Source organism: Gobius niger (genome assembly GCF_951799975.1).
Source record: "Gobius niger genome assembly, chromosome: 17".
NCBI lineage: Eukaryota > Metazoa > Chordata > Actinopteri > Gobiiformes > Gobiidae > Gobius > Gobius niger.
The window spans coordinates 28,483,432-28,505,574 of record NC_136868.1 but is presented as its reverse complement, the minus strand read 5'-3'; the positions used below and the strand labels follow the sequence as shown (position 1 = coordinate 28,505,574).

Here is a 22,143-nt window from a genome sequence, read left to right as displayed (position 1 = left end):
CATAGAGTTGACCAGATTGTTGATTGCAGCCTGTGCAATGGTGGTGCAGTCCTCTTCAATGGCTGCACGAAGTTACCATCGAATGTGAGCATTTGGCCACTCAAGTCGGTTTGCGAGGCCGAGCTGCAGTCATGTGGAGCCCCTGATGAGGACGACGAGCAGCAGATGAGACGGTTCCTGACAGTTTGGGCAGAAATCGTTTGGTTAACTGATTGCTGCAGCAGCGGTTTGAGTGGCTGGTCTCAGACGATCTTGGAGGTGAACATGCTGGATGTGGAGGTCCTGGTCTGGTCTGGTTACACATGATCTGGTGCTAAAATCTCTGAAACGTCTTTGGAGGTGTTTTTATGGTAGAGAAATTAGCATTCCATGCACGGGCAACAGCTCTGGTGGACATTCCTGCGTTCACCATGCCAAATGCCTCTAAACTTGCCACATCTGTGGCATTGTGTGGTATTTAAAACTGAACATTTCAGACAGGCTATAAAGGTTCACCTGTGCAATATTCATGTGGTCGAATCAGCATCTCGCCATGCCACACCTTTGAGGTGGGGTGGATTATCTCCACAAAGCATAAGTGCTCACGAACACAGGGTTAGACAGATTTATGAACAAGATTGACAGAAATAGTGTGTAGTGTGTGTAAAGAAAATGTTTCATGTCTTTGAGTTCAGCACATGAAAAATGGGAGCCAAAGGAAACATGTTGCGTTAGTTCATAACTTGAACATAAAGGTTTTAAAGGAACAGGCCTCTGCTTTTATATACTATGAAATGTTCTTACTTGAGCGTAGACGAGTTGATACGTACCTGTCTGGTCTTTGTGCGACCAACACTGTTTTTTAGCATTTGGCCTCTCCCAGTATGTTCCTATAGCTCCAAACAGGGGTGAAATTAGACGCAACCAAGCTCTTCCACGGGCACGCACAAAGACCACACAGATACGCATCAACGTGTCCAAGCTCAGGTAAAAACATATAACAGCATGGAAAAACGGTGGCCTGTTCCTTTAAGGAGAGACACTGCAGGCATTTTTTTTTTTTAAATGTTCAGGCTTTGAGCCAGTTTGCTATATTAACATATAAACCTTTCACCTGAAAAGAAACAATAATAATAATACCACCACACGCCTGTTTGAAACTTCTCTTGCACATGATTGTGTTGGTGCTCCAGTCGTGTTTATATAAAGTTGCAATAATACAGTTTCTCCACAAGAGGTCAGTGTTCAAACAGAATGAAACAGCTCAGAGACTTCGAACCTTACGAGACTTTTTTGTTCACTCGACCATCACTAGCTTTTTCCCTTCGATTTATATGGGAAATTGTAGCTCACCAGGCAATTTTATTTCTATTAATTTCATTTTTTTTTTTTGCTCTTAAACTTAAATACATCACACTGACAAACAAAACACATCCAAATGTATTTTTCTCACATCTTTGCAGCAAAATCTCCCCTTTAGTAGCACCATATGATTCAGTCTTGCATGTAACTATTTTGAAGGTGAGTTTATAGAGGGATTTATAGAGAGAAAAACCAAGGCCAATTTTAAATAATAACTACATTTAAAGATCCATTATTTAGACTTCACCTGCTGAGTCTCACCTTAAACAGAGACACCCTAATGACCAGCGGCGGCCTCTTACCAGTGGTCTCTGTCGGCGTCGCAGTTGCAGTAGTGGGAGGGGTCTAGGCAGTTGTGCTGAAGTCCGCACGAACACTGTCTGCTCCCAGGCACCGCCCCGCCCCAAAACAGCTGCTCCTGGCCTGTCCCGGGACCGCCGAGCCACCAGCTGAACGGAGAGCCATCTGAGAGAGACAGAAGGTGCAAGAGTTTCAGCGTCACAAGCACAAAGTGGAAAGAAGAAAGCGTCCTTGAAAACTGGACCATGGTACACTTTGTTGGCTGTTCTTCATGGAGTACTTTTGTCATACCTTTTACTTCTACTTGAGAAATATTATGATGAAGTATGTATATGTACTCTTAGTTGAGTAACAAAAAAAAGTTCATTTTTCCACAATGAGTAAATCATGTTTTGTGTGCTGCATTCTATAGAAGTTTTTTTCTTTAGAAGAATTATCATTTCATGTTTCAACAGTTACTCACAGTACTCAAGTAACATTTTCTCCAAGTAACTGTGTTCCCATTTCAATGAAATGCAGCATTACGAACACACCAAATGACCAAGTAGGAGGCTTCTCAATAAGGCTCTCAATACGGTTGAGGTCAGGGAAGGATGGGGTCCACATCATGAGTTTCTCTCCTTTTATGCCCATAGCAGCCAATGATGCAGAGGTATTATAACATGGTGCGTTGTCATGCATGAAGATGATTTTGTTAGGGAAAGGAACCATGGAAGAAAGTGGTCATTCAGAAACTCCACATATTTTTCAGAGGCCATTGATGACATTGGCATGATTCCAGGCCAAAACATGACTCCGCCCCCTCCTTGCTGACATCACAGCCTTGTTGGGACATGGTGGCCATTCACCAACCATCCACTACTTCATCCATCTGACCATCCAGGGTTACACGACACTCATTAGTGAACAAGACTGTTTGAAAGTGAGTATGAGCATTCAACTACCAGATAAGGGGACGCCGGAGAGGTTTATGCACAACTGCAGCCTCTGGAGCGTCCTACACCTTGATGTTCGGGAGACTCCAGAGGCACCGGAAACTTCAAATACCTGAAAATGCTGTTTTCTTAATCTGATGTATTTGTCTGGCAGAAACAGTCCTCATTGTGCCTTTATCTGCACAAACCCGTGTGTGCTCTGAATCAAACACAAATCTCTTAACAGTACAATGATTACACTTCATCTTTCATGAAATTTCGAAGGTTTTCACTCCTAGTCCAAGGCATTCAACTATTTCACAGTTTTCATCAGCAGAGAGATCCTTTTTCTTTCCCATATTGCTTGAAAATGTTGGTCTGCTCAATAATGTGGAACGTCCTTTTTCAGTAGTTTTTCCCTTAACTGGGCTTTTCAGACAAACTAATTATCCCAGGCGTCTTGATGTCAGGGATTCAAAGAGCCCTGAGACACAACACCCTTTGCATAATAATTTGGAACACGGAGTATATCATAAAACTGGTAATCAGCTGTCCTGGATTAAAAAAAAACATTTCATACATACATGTGCCTCAATTGAATGAAAACAAAAACATATTAACATTTTGTCCAATTTGTCACCACCGCAGCAGGATCGCTTTCATCTTATCCTTTACATCAGTGGGAGTCGCCGCAGTCTCAGAGACAAAAGCCACTTGCACAGTAAATAAACACGACTTCAGAACAATAAACCCAAACAGACACCGAACACTGTCACAGCACAATCCGCCCGCCGCTTCTGGGAACAATTACTCGTCACAACAGAGGTGACCTGACTGCAGAGCGCACAGACGGGGGATCTGTCCCAGGAAGGCGGCGATGAGAGAGCAAACTGCCAATCATCTTTTGTCTCCGTACGAAAATACAAAAACAATAAACATCTCCCGCGTCCTCCCCCCGCTGTACACGCCGTCTCTTTAGCATCTCAATAAGGCAGACTCTCAAATGGAAATTAGCGAGGAGAAACCTAAAGAGGGCATATGGAAAATCAACTTTGTTAGAATTGTCACCGCTCCACACAAAAAAAGCTCTTATTCATCATGGCGAAACACTGCAGGTTAGTGATGTGACGTTCATGACCGACCGGCTATTTCAACGCTCTTCAAGGTTTGTTTTGCTTCCAGATCGTGTCCTTTGGAAGAACTGCATCTGACAGTCAATGATCAAGTCAAACAAGTGAAATATTTGGGCCTAATCTTGGATTCCCATTTATCGTTTGAAAGTCATGTTGAGGAGTGACTCGGACGGCGAAAGCCAACTTGTGCAGCATTAGAATAATACAGGACTGTTTACCATTCCACGCGGGAAATAGATTTATGCATGCAATGATTTTCTCTCATCTCTGTTGCTGTATAACCTCCTGGTCACAGTCAACAACCACAACAATCAAGCAGGCGACACAAGTGAAAACGTTTTTGCACCAAAGTGAAAGTTCAATGCACTGAAAATGATTTGCCAGACAGTTATAGCCTCTTTTTATTCGTGGTGGCGCAAGATTTTTTTTCACAAACACGTTTTTTCAAAGTGTAAATACCAGTCCCGTCGTAATTTTAGATGATTTAAAGAAGAACTATGTAGCTTGTTTACCTTAATAAATCCTTTCCGTAGTCCCTCTGGGGGTAATACAAGTGTAAATGGGATGATTGGGGGGTCTTTCATCTCCCCCTAGTGTCTCTGGCCAGAAAAAGACAATTGCAACTGCCCTGCCACCGGGTCGAAGGCACAATACACACTCATGGAATCACAAAGAAGAAGCTAACAGGCTAACGGGCAAAGGTAACTGTGGGCTAGTGCCACATAAACAGTATTTACAGCCAAGTTTGAGTGAGAAAAAATTATCTCCATTTAGTAATTGGATGAAAAATATCCCTCTCTCCCTTTGTCTATTCTGTCAGCGTAGTATTTACTCTTATGAACAATTAATGAGTAAAAAAATAAACGCAACTGGCCTCTAGGGGCAAGAGTTACTTAGTTAAATTGAATTTAAAAAGTGTGCCTTTGATCGATCGTGTCTTAAATATTTAATCTCGCTGCCGCTATTAAAATGTCATATTATGTAGATTTTAAAGGCTCTTTGAAATGTTGTCGTTACTTTCTGCTCGAGTTTGATCTTTTTTCCCCATCTGCCATTAAAAATAAGATGTTAATGGAGAAAACTCAACATTGGCCTCTCCGGGCCTCGCCTTAAACATGACATTCAAATCCTCTCTGACCAAATCTTTGTAACTAATGGAATGAAACCATGACGGTTCAGTTGAAATCTCTACATAAGGATTTAGAGAACACAATGGGAGAGAAGGTGCATTCATACACTCAGAATGCCTTGACTTCAGTGGTTTGATGTTTATTGAAAGCAACCATTTACTACGGAACATATCAGGGAAAAAAAACTAAGGATAAAAATCCATACAGCGCCCGGAGAGATATGTGGAGGATGTGGATTTGCCCTGTCCACATGGGCGTGGGCCCCTCAGGCAAAGCGAGCAGATGTGAGGCTATACCCCCGAGCTCTGAACAATGGGCTGCCAGGATTGTTACATTATTCTTACTCAAATAATCCTTTAACAATGTGATTCTCAAACTTTTCCTTTAACTTGGCCATTTCTACATTTTTACTTCAATTCTATTCAACTTCTTTTCTTTTTTTCTTTGTTTTATACGAGAAGCAAATTAATATGGCTTTTGCTTTTCAACTAAAACCTCAGCTTTACAAATGAAGACTTTCCACCCTGTTAACACAAAATATTTTCCAATTTATCAGCCGTATTAGACATTATATTTAAGTTATACAACAAAGGTTATGGAGTCCAAAGCCCGAAAAAAGCATAATAAGGCCAATTAATACAGTAAGCAAGTACAGGAACTCACAAACAACGTCTATGCAACACAACGCAGCTGGACAAATCTTGATTTTGATGGCGGACTACTTTCGAGAAATGCCCATTCTCTTTGGGTGGCTATGGTGAATGGTAAATGGACTTACAGTATATAGTGCTTTTCTACCGTCATCAAGCCCAAAGCTCTTTACAGTAAAGAACCAGTCACCAACTCAGTCTCTCATTCATACACCAATGTACGCTGACACTGGAGGCCAAGGACTCAAGGACAGTGTGCACCTTCAGGAGGCGGGATTCGAACCCCCAATTACAAGACGACCCACTCTACCCACCGCACCACCGTCGTCCCCACCATGTGCAGATCCCATGGACTTCTGTTGATAACCCTACTTTAACATGCATTTTTATCTCTGATTTGTGTAATAGCATTCATCAAAATCATCTTCAGGGCCAGAGGTTCGATGATGGAGGGCCGGTTTTGGCCCCGGGGCTTGACCATGCTTATGCCTGCCATAGAGGAAGAAATAGCCAAATTGACTCAAAACTGTGTTGTGAAATGCCACTCCTTTGCTACTCCTCCGTTCATAATTAATCAGTTAATCGATTAATCGTCATCATGGGTTTAAATGATTAAAAAGGATGTTAACAATGCATCGTTATGCTGTATGTACAATAATCAAAGTGCAAATAAGCATAAAATATGGCATCTGTTGAAGTTTACAAACTTACTATTGGTATTTTGGTTAATCATTCCACAATTCAACAATGTTAAAAGATTATTTTTGATAAGAAATAATCATGAATGATTAAGCTGGTGGCTAGCAGTTAAACAATAATTGTTTGATAAAGTTATCAATTCATCGATTAATGAAATTGAGCGGAATGTGCTGCGTCTGAAACAATTAAATTATAGCCTCTATGTCCAAACCCTATGGCTCCTGATCCTTAACCTTTCATGGGGCAACTGTTAGATCTCTATGCAGTTAGTGAACTTTTGCTTCAGCAGCATTTGTCCAATTCGACCGTCCTTACCCAGGGGAAGGGGAAGTGACATCACCAACAGCTGCTGTTCTTCTTCTTTGAAGGTTATTGGCAGACTGCAGGCAAACAAAAGCACATGCCGCCACCTACTGTATTGCATATGAAACAAAATAGTGTCCAAATAAAGACATTCAAGGAGAAAAAAAAAGAAAAATCCAAATGAGCCATCACATTTCCCTTCAGAGTTATTCTATCTCAACAGCTGTTTCATAAAGCTACAGTATGCAAATTATCCATGTGGCTTAGGTTTCTACTAAAGGAAAGCAAAAGCACAAACTGTCTTCATTTAGGCTGTACTGAGGCGGCTCTTTAACACACTGACTGAGCTGTGGTGACTTGTGTATTTTGTCACGTTTATAAAGTTTGGCTTGTGCAGAATCTAATCCTATATTTTTTAAATGCGCCTGTCAATTAACAGTTGTGCAGGAATCATTCCAAGGTGGATCCGAGGGGGGTGGGGAGATGGGCGGCACAGTGGCTTATGGGATAGCACATATCTCCTAATCGCCGGTGAGTTAGCACCAGAAGTCCCTATGCTATAGTGGCTATGATAGTTAGCATTGAGGCTCCTTTCCCTAACTCCTTTCTAACTGGCAGCCCAATTCGGAGGCTTCTTATCATGGAGGACGCAGACACACATCCGGCTTGGCGTAAGAACTCTTACCAATTGATGTCGCAAAAGTGCCAAGCTAACCGCTCATACAGCCATTGGGTCACTAACAGGTCAAATACACACTAATATCAACTCTTTTTTTTTTCAAGCAAATCAAGCATCTTTAAACTTGTCCAATTCTCAAATATCTCATCTGCCTAAACACATACCAAACTGAAGTAACGAAAAGCAGCAGTTATACATGACTGCATTTCTGTCAGTTTTTTGTCATGTTTGGGGCTCACCTCTAGCTGAGTGAGTTTACAGTGACTAAAGAAAAAGCAGCATCAGCCCAAACTCCAGTAAACCCAGGCTATTCTCAGTTATTTTTCAGGAACATCCCTACTTTAAAGCCACTTGAAAAGTCCTTCCGCTCCTCCAAAAGCACCTCCCAAGCCGCCGCTCAAAACAACCCAAACAGTGAAGAGTATAAACTGTGACACTTGAACAGAAAGTGTCGAGACTCGTCAAATTGAGTAGAAATATCTTCCGTTAAATGCATGTTTTACACAGCCAGGCCGTCCCTCATAAAAGAATCATCCTTTATGCCCTTGGCGCTTTGAGAGTGCGCTCCTCTGGTGATGGTGCAACGCGCTCTTAAACTTACACTCTATACACTCACCTCTGGATAACCTGCTCTAATATTGATCCTTTTGCCTTTCCGCAACTACCCACATCCACATATGCCATCATTGCAGTATGTCCAGGACCAGGGCGCAGTGAATAGTTAAGTGACTTGTATTGCCCTCTAATGCAAAGGAAGTGCCGATTCAAAGCAAAAAGAGGCAAAAGTGGGTGGAATAAGGTGAATAACGGCAGGGACGACTGGTATCAATGGGCTCGATGGGAATAAAAGGTATTTTTCATTTATTATAGTTAATTTTATACCCTAACTAATAACAATAAAAGGGTGTTTGTTCAGATTAGATGGATGGTAGTGCCGCAGGTCCCGCCTCCAGCACACCGGGACTGAGCCCTGGACCCTATCACACAAAACAGTGTGCATCAAATTATAAAACTATCAATTTCATGAACTTTAAGGCTATTTTTTAATCATTTTTGTGAAAGTGACCCTGAAAAGTGACAAGTTGTGAAATGTGAAACTATTAGGAAAGTTACGAATGGGTTTGGACCACAACTAACATTTTAATTTAGTGACTTCCCCTTTCATTGTTTGCAATAAAAAAAAAATCAGGTGTAGGGGCTTTAAGTTGCGTGCACTCTCTCTAGTAGCTGGGAAACTAGCAAAACTGTACTCAGATAATCTTCTTTTTGGACGACACGTGTAGTATGGACGCTGCCGTGTGTTTATGGAGTAAGGATGTGACGCTCCTCAATGTTAAAGGTGAGTCCTTGCACACCACGGTTCCTTTAGCGGGACATAAACAACTCCTTTTTGCTCTCGTATCATTGTGCTGAGGGTAAATGCACTGTTATGTAATCTGCTGTTTAGTATTCTGCTGTTTAAATCATGCTTTGGAGCTGTTTGACTGCCTTTGCCTTGTATATGTGGTTGCATGCTTCTTTTAAGTCTGACAAGTGGTAGTAAATACGTTTAGTAGATCTGAAAACACCTAGAGTTCACATCACCAGCTGCCAATGAATAACGGTATCACTACGTTGACGCACGCGTTTATATAATGCCGATGACGTAATCGTGACAAGCAAAAGATAGCTCTCCGGTGACTAAAACATGACAAGACGTTGACGGGTTTTCCCTGACAAGCACTGAGCACTGTCTTCCACCCTCAAAAGGACCGCCCACACTCGTCATACTGAGAAATTGATCCGAGTTTTACAGACATCACGGGCGCTGAATCATTATTATCAAAACAGCTTCTTATTGGTAACTTATAGAGCAAACCGGTCCCTGAAATTTGCAAAGAAAACTGTTTTAATCAATTGACTATCTTGAATTCGATTAAATTTGTTTTGCTAACACAAATCTGGATTGCAAACGCGGCATTTGTGACGGAGAAACGGTCCAGGTAGAACAGTAAAAAGCCTGAAAACGGCATAACACCATTAAAACTAAATTCTACACTTGGAGAGCAGAGATTTATCTTGTTCTAAAGTTGGTCCATAAACATCCCGACAAACAACCAAAACGAAAAGCCAAAGCAGATTGCATCCCACCTTTTCAATTAAATTAGCACAACATAATTGAGCAGACTGTTGACTATTGTTATTCTATGGGAGCGACTGGCAGCTATTTTGTTGTTAAGCCTGCATTAAGCGAACAATGGCAGCCACGCAAACGGCAGCAGATGTTCGGCTGGCTCAGACTTGATTCCCCCAAATGAAGTTGCACAAATCAACTCGAAAACGCGGCGAACTCCGTGATATAAAACGGATTGATGTTTTAATTAGGCGCTAAATTCACCAAATCAGCAAATCACAGCTTTCCTCGCCGGCCCGCGGAATATAGATCCCCCCCAGTGCCGTAGGCAGACCACAATTTCCCCCTTAAACATCCCAGGCGCTCCATCTCCGAACGTAATCACCGGACTGCGATGAGCAAATATTCAAATTTCCTCAATTCGTCATGTTTGATAAGTCATAACTTTGGGTGGTTTTCAGCCGAGCAGGGGGAGAGTGGCTTAAGCAGGCGAGAAGTGGGGGAAGCTGCGGAATGGAGCACACCACACATTCACGACTGTAGATTTAAAGGCCCTATACCTCAAAACTTTAACTTATTAACTTTACTAACATGCTTCTATATGCACTATATGCAGGGCTGTCAATCTTTCCCTGGAAAATGTGTATAATTCCAATGTGATTTCCTGCATTATGGTGCATTTTAGATCATACATATGACTTTCACCTGGTCCATTTGCTGGTGTTAAAGATTTTGTTTTCTGGGGTCCCGTTCAAATTGGGGCCTCTCAGCAAATGCCCAGTTAGCCCCCTTCATCGTTACGGCCCTGCCAAAAGGTACAATGAAATACAGCCTTGTACTGAGTAGAGGACGGTCAGTCACATGCAGGTCTTCGAGCCTAAAGTACCCAGATCTGAGTAAAGACTTTGTGAAAGACTGCACAGTGAGAAGAACTTTGGTCATCCTGAAATGTTGGTGGACATGTCCCAATGATCCCCACTCGAACTTACAGCCATGCATCTGTTGCACTCTCCAACAGGACAGGCAAAACTTGGATGTTTAGCAACTTTATTCAGTCCAGCTCAGTGAACATGTTGAGGCACGCTAGGACCAGCGTCACCATAGCGCACACACCGGCATCACTCACTACCCCGAGTGGGCGTGGGCAACTCACTTTTGTGAATGAGCCCCACTCCTGGACTCCACCCATTGCGGTATACGTGATCGTGTAGTCAAGTGCATAATTTAAACACTTTTTTACCAATAATAAATAACAGTGATATCTACATTTGTCTAATCAATAGATAAAATAGATGGGCTACACATCCATAATTCAGCGTTTGTTCAAATAGTGATGGCGCAGACTGGTGGCCTCGCTTCTGTCAGTCTACCCTTGGGGCAGCTGTGGCTATGTGAATGAATAATGCACAAAATAGCAAAAGCGACCTTGAGCATCGGGAAAAGCGCTATATAAGACTAATGCATTATTCTTATTATTATAAGTTGAGATCATTTACATAAAACACTTGCAAGTGCCATGTGTCATTTTGTCAGACTAAACAGAAGCATAGCACCGACCTACACACGCCACGGCTCACAATTCCCACAGGATCTATTGTTTACACTATGATATATTTTCCTAAAAACGTATTTGCTTGCGTTTGTGTGGCTATTATGCTTACAATGTGTCCCCTCCAAGTCAATGAAAGCTCTGAGTAATAAGTATTAGGCCACTAACAACTTGCCATAAGGTTAAAGGAATAGTTCACAGTTTTTCCATGTTCTTACCTGAGCTTAGACGAGTTGATACGTACCTGCTGGTCTTTGTGCCTGTGGAAGAGCGTGGTAGCTTCAAACTTCACCCCGTTTGGAGCTATAGGGATACATTGGGAGAGGCCAAATGCGAACAACATCTTTGGTCTTTTTGACTGAGGGCACGCACAAAGACCAGACAGGTACGCATCAACTCGTCTAAGCTTATGTAATAACATTTCTCAGTGTGGAAAAATGGTGAACTATTCCTTTAAGGCAAAAAAAGGGTGAGAAAACTAGTGCAATTACATGAGAACTTTGTCGATCATCGGATTCAGTTGTTACATGATCTTCCGAGGCTGGCGAAGGCACAGTCTCCAAAGAGTGAATGGCCTAAGTCAGCGGTCGTGAATGTGCTGTGCTCCGGACAGCAGGTCCACAATGCGGGGCAGGCGAACACCGGACTGGCCACAGAGATGTGGAAGATCAGCGTAAATGGAGCGGAACAGTTCTGGTCCGGGGCGGAGTGCGATAAAGGCGGTCACACAGGGTGGAGAGTATGAAACAGATAGGAGAGATACACGCGCCCCATAAAAGTCACTCCTACATGTTTTTACAGCTTTCCGCCAATCTTCAGAGTAACTTTTCAGAGTTTGATGCTTCAGTGACTTTTGCGATTGTTGTATCTTTTCCATCAGGGCAGGATGACTTTGGGGGGAAAAAACTCTAATTACAGTAAGAGCAGATTGAGTTTTAGTAAGGTCAAAGTAAAAAAAAAGCCATATAGTCCCCAACTTAAATAGAGAATAACACACACGTACCTGGAGTGTTTAGAAGGCGGGACTTCCTGCAGTAGTAGGCCAGCTCCTGTTCGCAGTGCTCCGATTGGTTGAGGACGCCCATGAGCTGCTCCTCCTCTGAGGCGTAGTGGAAAAAGGCCGCGTGCTGAGGCTCGTCTGGAGAGGGGCTCACTCTGGTCAGCTCCGTGTTGTTGTGTTGTATCACCATCCACGCTCGGTCCTCTGCTCACAGCGCAGACAACAACAGAACTGAGCAGCAGCACAACAGCCCATCATCCAAGGCATCACCGCAGGACAGCGCCATCAAATATGAAAGGTTTCAACAACAGAGCTTTTTATCACTACATGTTAACTAAACGGTGAAGCTGAAAAACTGCCACGGCCACATATTTACCCAGATCAAAAAGTATTTCACACAACACTGTTTTCTTATCCCAGATGTTTATTGTTTTGCAACAATTTGGAAACTCATTTTAGATTGGCTAGACCTATGGTTCTCAAACGTGTCAAACCAAGTATCATAGTTCCAAGTACCACCGGGCCTGAATCATGATCAAATCAGGGCTTCAAAATAGACCTAAATTGAATTAGATTGTGTCTAAACCAAGACCTGGATGATGCATAATTTATGATGAGTTTGTACATGACTTCATCAAACACAAATGAATGAACACAGGTATTTAAGGCGATGAACTTTTCCTCACTTCCGTACGTGCCTGGTAAATACTGAGGCGAGTTTCGCAAACACAAGACAAAGTCCGGAGGTTAGGACTATAACATCAGTGTAAAAGTGCCAGAACCTTAGAAATATTTGTGGGACAGGGGAATCACAGTCTAACAGCATCGTAAAGTAGAATTGAAAACCCAGCCGAGGCAGCCTGAGAAACACAGCAGCAAAAAAAAAAACTAAGGTATTGTTGGTGAGCAGGTAAGTGACTGTGACTGTGTCAGCATCACTCATTTGGGTTTGTCCCATTGTTTATTTTGGTAATTTTGCTTTGTTTGTTTCCTTTGCAATATCCATCCATCGACAAACAATAACCATCTGATTCATTTATTTAGTTAATAATTATGTCACATCGTTGGTTTAAAACTTTGTTGATTTATTAATTTACTCCATATACAGGCTTTCATGTACGACATGGTTAGAACAAAGGGAAGGTGTGGTCTTTGTCAGCCATTTTAAAATCTCAGGAACCATGTAGCAGGAGGGAAACTGGTTTTATATATATATATATATATATATATATATATATATATATATATATAAATATAAGAGACCGCCCGCGGAGGGTGAGGAAGAGTTTTTTTTTTTTATAAATATACCGTAAAATCCAATACTGGCCTGTATTCCATTAGAGGCCGGGTTCGCGGCTGGTCTCTAAAACAGGCCGGGGCTTTTATTAGAAACTATAGCAGTAGAAATATTCCCCATGTTAGGAATTTGTCTCATACTGGAGTAAATGAAAACTCACGTGCAGGAAGTAACAAACTGAACCCGGGCCGAGGGGGACGCTGCGGAGGAGCTGATCCCAGCGTAACTTTGACACAGATTTAGCCACTTTTCAAACCTCCTGTGACTATTTGTGGAAACAGGGAGAGCAACAAATGTCGTGTGACCCTCCAGGGTTTTAATATAGTCTCCATCATGTCTTCAAAGCACGTCCAGCTGCTCCGTGTGCAGGTCAGTCCCACGCCTCAAAATAACTCCTCCCATCAGCGCGAGCGTCTCGTCTTCTCTCGGGTCAGTCTCATGATCGATCACAAACACAAACGCTCCGTCTAAACTCGCCTTTACACAAGATAACAACAAATAATCCGGTCCGTGATAAAAACGAAACAGAAACCTGCAGTGACACTGATGTCAAAGCTCCGCTAACAGCAACGAAACACTTCCTGTTGTCCCGACAAAATAAAAGGCGTCAATGTTCCAGCCGCTGGGAGAGGGTTTGAAATGTTCATTAATAAATGAACCTAATATTTTAGGTGCAAATTAGGTATCATTTTGCTTTCACTTCACAGTTGTCTGTTATTTGTGTGTGAACGTTCAGTAAAAAAATCAAAAAAAATTTCTTTATGTTTAGGGTTGTAAACATGACAAAATGTGCAAAAGTCCAAGGTGTATGAATACTTTCGAGGGGCACTGTATATATATACATACATTTACATACATTTTGCTTGGTAAGAACCCTACTTTCGACCACTCGTGGCCAGCTTCCCTGCAGACTCTCTCCTTCAAATTAATACAATAGAACTGGGAACCCTTTAGATAAGATAACATGGTACTTTATTGATCTCACAGATGGAGAAATTGCATTCGATGAGAGAGCATCCGGCAGCAGCACCCATTCAGTGCGCACCACTCTTTTTTTCTTTGGTGAAAGATGGTTGTGTCGCGGCCGCCATCTTCACTGTTTTGGTCACAGGAGGAGCACAGGTTGATGGGAAATCCGTAGACGATGACCACGGCGGTGGAGCTCTTGCGCTTGGCCACGATGTTCTTGGCCACACAGGTGTAGGTTAGACGCCAGTAAGACTAAAAGAAGCATGTGTCTGTGTGGGAAAGACTTGTTTTTGTCCCTCCTTCCTGTTTCTGTGTGTGCATGCACAACTCGACTCAACATTGACCAAGCACGTGTTTCAGAAGTGAGGAATTAATCATGATCATGATGAATTGTTTGTGCAGAAGACACAAACAGAGGGCAAGGACCAGCCTTTGTATAAACTATATATAATCTATACATTTTACAATGTCTTTTCTGGTGTTAATAACACAGAATCATCTTTTGAGATGCATTGTTAGGTCGCCTGCATATTTACTCACCTTTATCCATTTTTTAAAGCATCACAATCATTATTTCATAGTTCTGTTTTTGCTATTTGTGACAACACCACTTTTGATAAGGCACAGCTCAGTGTTTTAAACGACTGAGGCATATCTTTAAATTGATCAAAGCTGCAATGCTTTAGTTTAAGGGGCACATTCATTATGAACTCATGATGAACTAATGATGACTTCATATTTAATGTAAGTATGTACAAAGGTCGGCCCGTGCCCCCCATCTGTACCTGCGCACACAATTTAGCATTTTATCATATTTATGAATTAATTTATTAATACTTATTAATAATATTATTAACATGATCATGATTTATTACTCATGATCATTGATGAGTTAATAGTATTTACTCATGAAGCCTCAAATAATTTACATGAATTCATAATGATGTCATGCATGAATTTACCATGAACTATGAATTCATTTATGTACCCTTATTATAAAGCTATGATATAAAGTTACTATATCTTTTTATGGATAGTAAAAGCATTGGTGCACATTGAGCCTCTGAATCCTTCTGTGGTTCTCCCGGAGGTTTCTCTTTTCTGGAGAGTCTAGGACGGGGGACACCCACGTGGCTTATGTTTGCCTGGATACTTAACACAATGAGTGCCACGCTGTTTTGGGGGTTTAGCTGTAGAGGGCCAACAATCCAGACCATTTTTCACGTACAGCGCATTCCAATAGGTGTGGACACATGCTGTGGCTCATCTGAAAGGTGAGACTCTCCGTAGGTGAAAACGATTTCATTGTACGTGCTTCGGTTCCTGAGAAATCCTAAACAGAGGCTAGTTTTGATCAAAATCACATTTTTTTTCTAGCAACGGAAATAACGGGGTTTTTATGAAACACTCTCCTTTCTGATCTCCTCCTCTCTCCTCCTCTCTCCTCCTTTCTGCTCCTCTCTCTGCTCCTCTCTCTCCTCCTCTCTCCTCCTCTCTCTCTTCCTCTCTCCTCCTCTCTCCTCCTCTCTCCTCCTCTCTCCCCTCCTCTCTCCTCCTCTCTCTCCTCCTCTCTCTCCTCCTCTCTCTCCTCCTCTCTCTCCTCCTCTCTCTCCTCTCTCTTCCTCTCTCCTCCTCTCTCCTCTCTCTCCTCCTCTCTCTCCTCCTCTCTCCTCCTCTCTCTCCTCCTCTCTCCTCCTCACTCCTCCTCTCTCTCCTCCTCTCTCTTCCTCTCTCCTCCTCTCTCCTCCTCTCTCTCCTCCTCTCTCCTCCTCACTCCTCCTCTCTCTCCTCCTCTCTCTTCCTCTCTCCTCCTCTCTCCTCCTCTCTCTCCTCCTCTCTCTTCCTCTCTCCTCCTCTCTCTTCCTCTCTCTTCCTCTCTCCTCCTCTCTCTTCCTCTCTCTTCCTCTCTCCTCCTCTCTCTTCCTCTCTCCTCCTCTCTCCTCCTCTCTCTCCTCCTCTCTCCTCCTCTCTCTCCTCCTCTCTCCTCCTCTCTCTCCTCCTATCTCCTCTCTCCTCCTCTCTCCTCCTCTCTCCCCTCCTCTCTCTCCTCCTCTCTCTCTTCCTCTCTCTCCTCCTCTCTCCTCCTCTCTCTCCTCCTCTCTCCTCCTCTCTCCTCCTCTCTCTCCTCCTCTCTCTTCCTCTCCTCCTCTCTCCTCCTCTCTCTCCTCCTCTCTCTTCCTCTCTCCTCCTCTCTCCTCTCTCCTCCTCTCTCTCCTCCTCTCTCCTCCTCTCTCTCCTCCTCTCTCCTCCTCTCTCTCCTCCTCTCTCTCCTCCTCTCTCTTCCTCTCTCCTCCTCTCTCCTCTCTCCTCCTCTCTCTCCTCCTCTCTCTCCTCCTCTCTCCTCCTCTCTCCTCCTCTCTCCTCCTCTCTCCTCCTCTCTCCTCCTCTCTCTCCTCCTCTCTCCTCCTCTCTCTCCTCCTCTCTCCTCCTCTCTCCTCCTCTCTCCCCTCCTCTCTCCTCCTCTCTCTCCTCCTCTCTCCTCCTCTCTCCTCCTCTCTCCTCCTCTCTCCCCTCTTCTCTCCTCCTCTCTCTCCTCCTCTCTCTTCCCTGGCACGTTATGGAAAGAGGCAAATGCCTAAATATCTCCGTTTGAAGTCAATTTTCAACAACAACATTGTTGACAGGTTTTAAAACACTGCGTGTTATCAATCACTTTCGCGTGTGCTTTTAAACAGCCTGGTTCTCGGACTGAAGACTTTAACAGGATGTTTCTCAGCTGTCCTTTGACCGATTTGAACCATTTAAAAACTCAGAAGAACGTTGAAAGAAACGCAAAAATATATGTAATGTCCAGATCGTGAAGTTTTTGATGGTCATTTATATCAGTTCTGTTCATCACAGAGCTACCAAAATCACATATAAAGTGTATTAGAGTGTCTAATTCTGTAATAATAACAATAAATAATAATAATAATAAAAGCATTGATTGATTGATTGATTGATTGATTGATTGAACCGTTTGGCTTGTAATTCAATAGAATCGTGTTCGGCCCAGATAGGCTCCCCTTGCCCTTGCCGTCATGTCCTACCTGTCATGTTGCAGTAGACCGGCTGAGGTCTGATGGGCCCGCTGCCGTCCACATCGACGTAGTAATGCCCGCTGGTGTTGCCCCTGTGCTTGTAGGCCTCACACGACTGCTCGTACGCCGCTGCGGACGACAACACCACATCACTTAGATTGCATATTCATGAGAAATGATCATTCGGCTAATAATGACTTTCTATTGAGTGAACAGCGGCAATCTGGAGATAAATATGGGCTCCCAAAATTAGCCCGCTCTCAGGAGGATAGGTTTATTGTTGCATATGAAGCCAATCAATAGTTAATTAAACACTTCATAAATGGCAGCGGCGAGTTCTCTGCTCAGGCGCGCAAAATAAAAAGCGAGATATTACTTTTTCTAATCACTTTTGAATATATTGCTATTACATTATACGATGAGGAATATTACAGATAAAAGGACGTGAAATCGGAAGGCGGAATGAAAGGTAAATATTGATATCAGTTTGAGAGAATGCATGGGGGATTCATATTTTGCTGAAGATAAAAAATGTTCCCTGCTCTTTGACCCATCCTTTATTGGACTAACTTTTCATGCGGCGAAAATCTGGAACCGTCTGAATATGTGAGAAAAGCATCAAATGTGGCAATGCTTCAAACCAAGCTGAAAATGATTCTACTTGGTTGTGCGTACGGCAGTCAGAATTATATTGTATTTGAGTGTTTGGTTAAAAATGTATATATATTTTTAATACATGTATATATTTCCATGTTATTTAACCATCCTCTTATGTTGAGCTTATAGAATGTTTCTTGTGTTTGCTGGAGGGCATATTGAGTTGCTTTGTGTACGCACTGTGCTTTATAAATAAGTCTGCATTGCCTTGTCATCCATTACTGCAGGGGAAACCTGTCATGAGCGGTGGGAGGAGATCAGTGAAGTGCTTGGGGGCTCTCAAGAAGAAACCAGGATCACGGTCCCGGTGGCCCTCTAACGTTTGACTCATGCCTCAGCCTACAGTAAGTCGCTAAGTAGCCTGTCAGGAGCCGGACCCTATCCCCTGGTCTTTGTTCAGCTTGGTGGATTAGTTCTTTGCCAGGCAACGCCATCCAGCCCACCCACATCTGCTCTCTGACACGACAGAAATCAATACTATTTCAAAAGAAACCCAGACTATGGTTTGGAGTAAAGCACTTTGAGTTGTAATATTGGATGAGTGGCGCAATACAAATAATCTTGCCTAGGAAAAAACAAAAGAAACTCAGGGCGCGATCAAGCAAACATGCCTTTCCCCTGGCCTACACTGTCAATGATACATCCTCCTTTGGTCTATACCACATATGTCAAGGTCAAGATGAGTTAATGTGGCCCTTTGAGGAGCATGAATTCATGAGCATGTAAAAAAAAAAAAAAGTAAGTCTCCATTCCTGTGCGGAGTTATGGATTTTGCTCACTCCAGCCACTACAGGGCAGCTTAAAAAAGGAAAGAATTCCGCACGTGTCCAGCAGAGGGCACTGGCATACTAAGAGATCAGGATATAAACAGCATATTATAGCCACGTGGTAAATGGACAGTCTGCCCCAGGGCGGCTGTGGCTACAATAGTAACTTACTGCCATAGTAACTTATTGCCTTCGAGAAACATGTGACACAGGCTGATGAAGCACAATAAGTTTAAGCCGTTGTTATTTATGAGGCCACAGTCCTTTACAATATCTGCGGCCCGCGAATTTCAGCCCTCGACCCAAACGACTTGGACGCCCCTGGTCTAAACATTGTACCAAACCCATCCGAACTTTCCCAAAGAACTTCCATGACAACGGGGTCTGGGTCACATCTATAGTTTTCTCATACTTCTTAATTGATTGAAAAAGTCACAGTAATGCTTTGGTGGTAGAATGTTATTCATTTAGTTGAAGGTTGAAGACGTTTGGAATCGATGCTGCCTTCATTACACCGGTTCACACAGGACAGCATTTACATGAGTTCCTTGGAGTATTCATAATTACCGTATGGGTATAAAATAGAGGGGATTTTTACCCACCAAAAATGCTGACGTGTCAGATTTGCACCAGCAAACACTAACATCGTAACATAACCGGGACAATACTGTTTATGTGTACTGCCTGCATGACCTATATCAATCCATTTTCATACTGTCAAAGAAGGAGGTAATCAGGGGTTAAAGAGCGGTCTGGAAAAAATGTAAATCTTTCAGTCTGACAGACAATCACTAACACCAAATGGGGAAGAAGAAGGGCCTACAGAGGTTATTGTTCATTTGCTGAGGGTGGACAGAAAAGGGAAACTGGAGGAATAATCATCTGAACAGAGGAGCAGTCCTCGCGCACACAGTGGGGAAAGAAGCCTGTGCCTCCTCGATAACAGCGTTTATAATGAAATGAAGAACTCTACAAAGTGATCATATTGTAGACTGTGTTCTGACTTTTATCATTGTGAAAAGGATGATTAAACCAGAATAGGATGGCCTAAAATAGACCACAGTGCTCTGAATTAAATTTGCCTAATTCAAAATCTCAACATACAACATTCAGGAAGTATCTCAAACAAGAGACAATAACAGATTATATCCTGTATTACACCCTATATATGGACCTAATGTAGTGTGCTGAGAATATAGACCAGAGATACACCAGCTCCCAAACCATGAGGTACTGGAAATCAAACTGTTGGCTGTGTCCCTCATTAAGCTCTCACAAAAGGTATTAATAACAGGTCTTAATAAGCATTAATAATGTGCTTGTAAAGTATTAACACACTGTTTATTATACTTTTATCTGTGAACATACTAACAGGCCTTTAATAATCGGCGTACTCATAGCCAACCCTAAACCTAACCTTAAACTTAACCCTTACCCTAACCCTAAAATGACTACTAATGCTTAAACACTTAAAGAGCACACCTTAACAGTGCCACACTGATTTTGGGATTTAGCTGTTGAGTGCCAACAATCCAGACCGTTTTTCATGATATTTGTAGCACCACAGTGTATTCTATGTTATAGCTGTGGACACATGCTGTGGCTCGTTTGAAAGCTGAGACTCTAAGCTCTTCATAGGTTTAATTCACTTTAATTCCACATGCCTCAGTTCCTGAAAAATCTAAGCTAAACAGAGGCAAGTTTTGATCAAAATCACAGACTTTTTTTTCTAGAAATGGAGATAATGCGTCTTTTATGAAACACTCTCCTTTCTGATGAACTCCTCTCCTCTCTGAACAGGCACTAACGTTATAGGAAGAGGCAAACACCGCGTGTTGCCACAGATTGATTTAAACAGCCTGGTTCTCGGATTGAAGACTTTAACAGGATATTTCTCAGCCGTCCGATTGTAACCATTTAAAAAGTCAGAGAAATATTCAAATCTCAACTGTTTCGATCTTTCCATGAGAAGCCACTCTGCATTGGACTCATGTTAATTAACATGCACTGTCCCATCTTAAATAAATCAAATGTATTTCAGTTCTGTTCAGTTCTACCAAAATCATACATAAGCTGTATTAGAGTGTCTAGTTTCATAATAATAGGCACAGTGGCGCAGCGGCTAGTGCTCGTGTCTCACAGCTCGAAGGTCCCGGGTTCGATTCCCACCTGGACGGGGCCTTTCTGTGTAGAGTTTGCATGTTCTCCCCGTGTCTGCTCCACATCATGGAGATGGGTCCTACAGCTCATCATGTGAGATACAGTTTGCCCCATGCGACACTGAGGATGGGTCAAATTCAGAGAACTAATTTCTCTACAGAGATTAATACAGTATAAATAACCAATGCTTTTAATGCCCATTCAAAGTCCAAATACTACATTTTTAATGCCACAAACACAAAGAAATCTGGCCATATTTTATTCTGATGATTCAGTTTTAGGCTTTTTGACAACATTTAAGGCCATCATTTTGACACAATGCCTTTAATGACCCCCACAATCCCTCCCACACATCATGATTGACCCTCTTGGTTTTGCATCTGTGATCACATTTACCACAAGAAAAGAAGTCCCTCAACTCTCCGCCACTATGAAAACAACAGAGCCTCACAAAAGCACTGCCCTTCCCTCGCCACTCTTAAACTGTAATACTACCATCCACGCTGCGTCGTCCTCATAATGTGCCCGGGACGCTAATGGAATTAATTTTGTCGGGCCAGAGGTGCGAGATGATAGCGCCGTAATAACCCGCGGATGATGGTTATATCTGTATCGCTGTCACGAGCTGAACTTTCTCAATTATTAAACATATTTGATAATGGAGCCCGGATAAGGTCTTGTTTTCCCGCAGATCACGTTCATTACAGAATTCTAATGAGGTAATTAGAGAGTTTCAACCATGCCAGCAGGTTTAATGTCAGGTTAGGCTCATGTTTAATGCAACAGGATTATTTTTTGAAACAGCACGGCGCGCTTGTTTATTTATTACAAAGTTTAGTTGGGTGTTGCTATCACAGCGCTCGGTCGAGAGAAGCCGTGACTTGCTCCGTTTATCGATTCATCCTCAAATGAGCCAGATGTCAAAGTTCTGCACACTCTTTAGCTGGCCATGCGTCATACAAGAGGGTGAGGATTGGTGTTTTCCATTCAAATACATTTGAAGCTATAGGGGGCCTTAACGTCTGAATGTATTTCCAATTATACAAAAAAATATATTATCAGTGTTTTTGCTTTCAAGCTGATAGGAAATTAAGTGGAGATTGTTATTTTATCTGTAGCACATAGTACACATATAGTTTTAGGTATGTTGTATTTATTTGTTCAAATATCTACAATTTGTATTACTAATTATCATATTTTACTCCATATTCTGAGGTTTTACTATACTGTACATTGTGCATAAGATACCTCTACTAACCATTACTTATTTGCAAATTATAATATAATTGCACATTACTTTCAGACGTGGAACTCTTGTTTGTGGTCCAATGTTTTTTTTGTATATCCTTTTATGTTATTGTTACAATGATTATAGAAATCCACTAGAATGGCATGTTCTAAAAAACGTTTTAGCACTGTAATAAATCTAAATACTACTTAAATGCGGTCACTGTGGCCACCA

General features: G+C 42.3%; 1 protein-coding gene across 1 annotated transcript in view; it reads right to left on the bottom strand.

Annotated features, from left to right (window-relative positions):
* The window catches only part of LOC306977344 (contactin-associated protein-like 4), a 330,278-nt gene that overhangs the window by 99,656 nt on the left and 208,479 nt on the right, over positions 1 to 22,143 (bottom strand). Inside the window, exons 12-14 of the mRNA XM_079575645.1 lie at positions 17,107 to 17,226; positions 11,815 to 12,015; positions 1,644 to 1,806 (exon numbers count right to left, since the gene is read on the bottom strand). Coding sequence (XP_079431771.1) covers positions 1,644 to 1,806; positions 11,815 to 12,015; positions 17,107 to 17,226 — 484 coding nt within the window. The remainder of the gene's footprint in view (positions 1 to 1,643; positions 1,807 to 11,814; positions 12,016 to 17,106; positions 17,227 to 22,143) is intronic.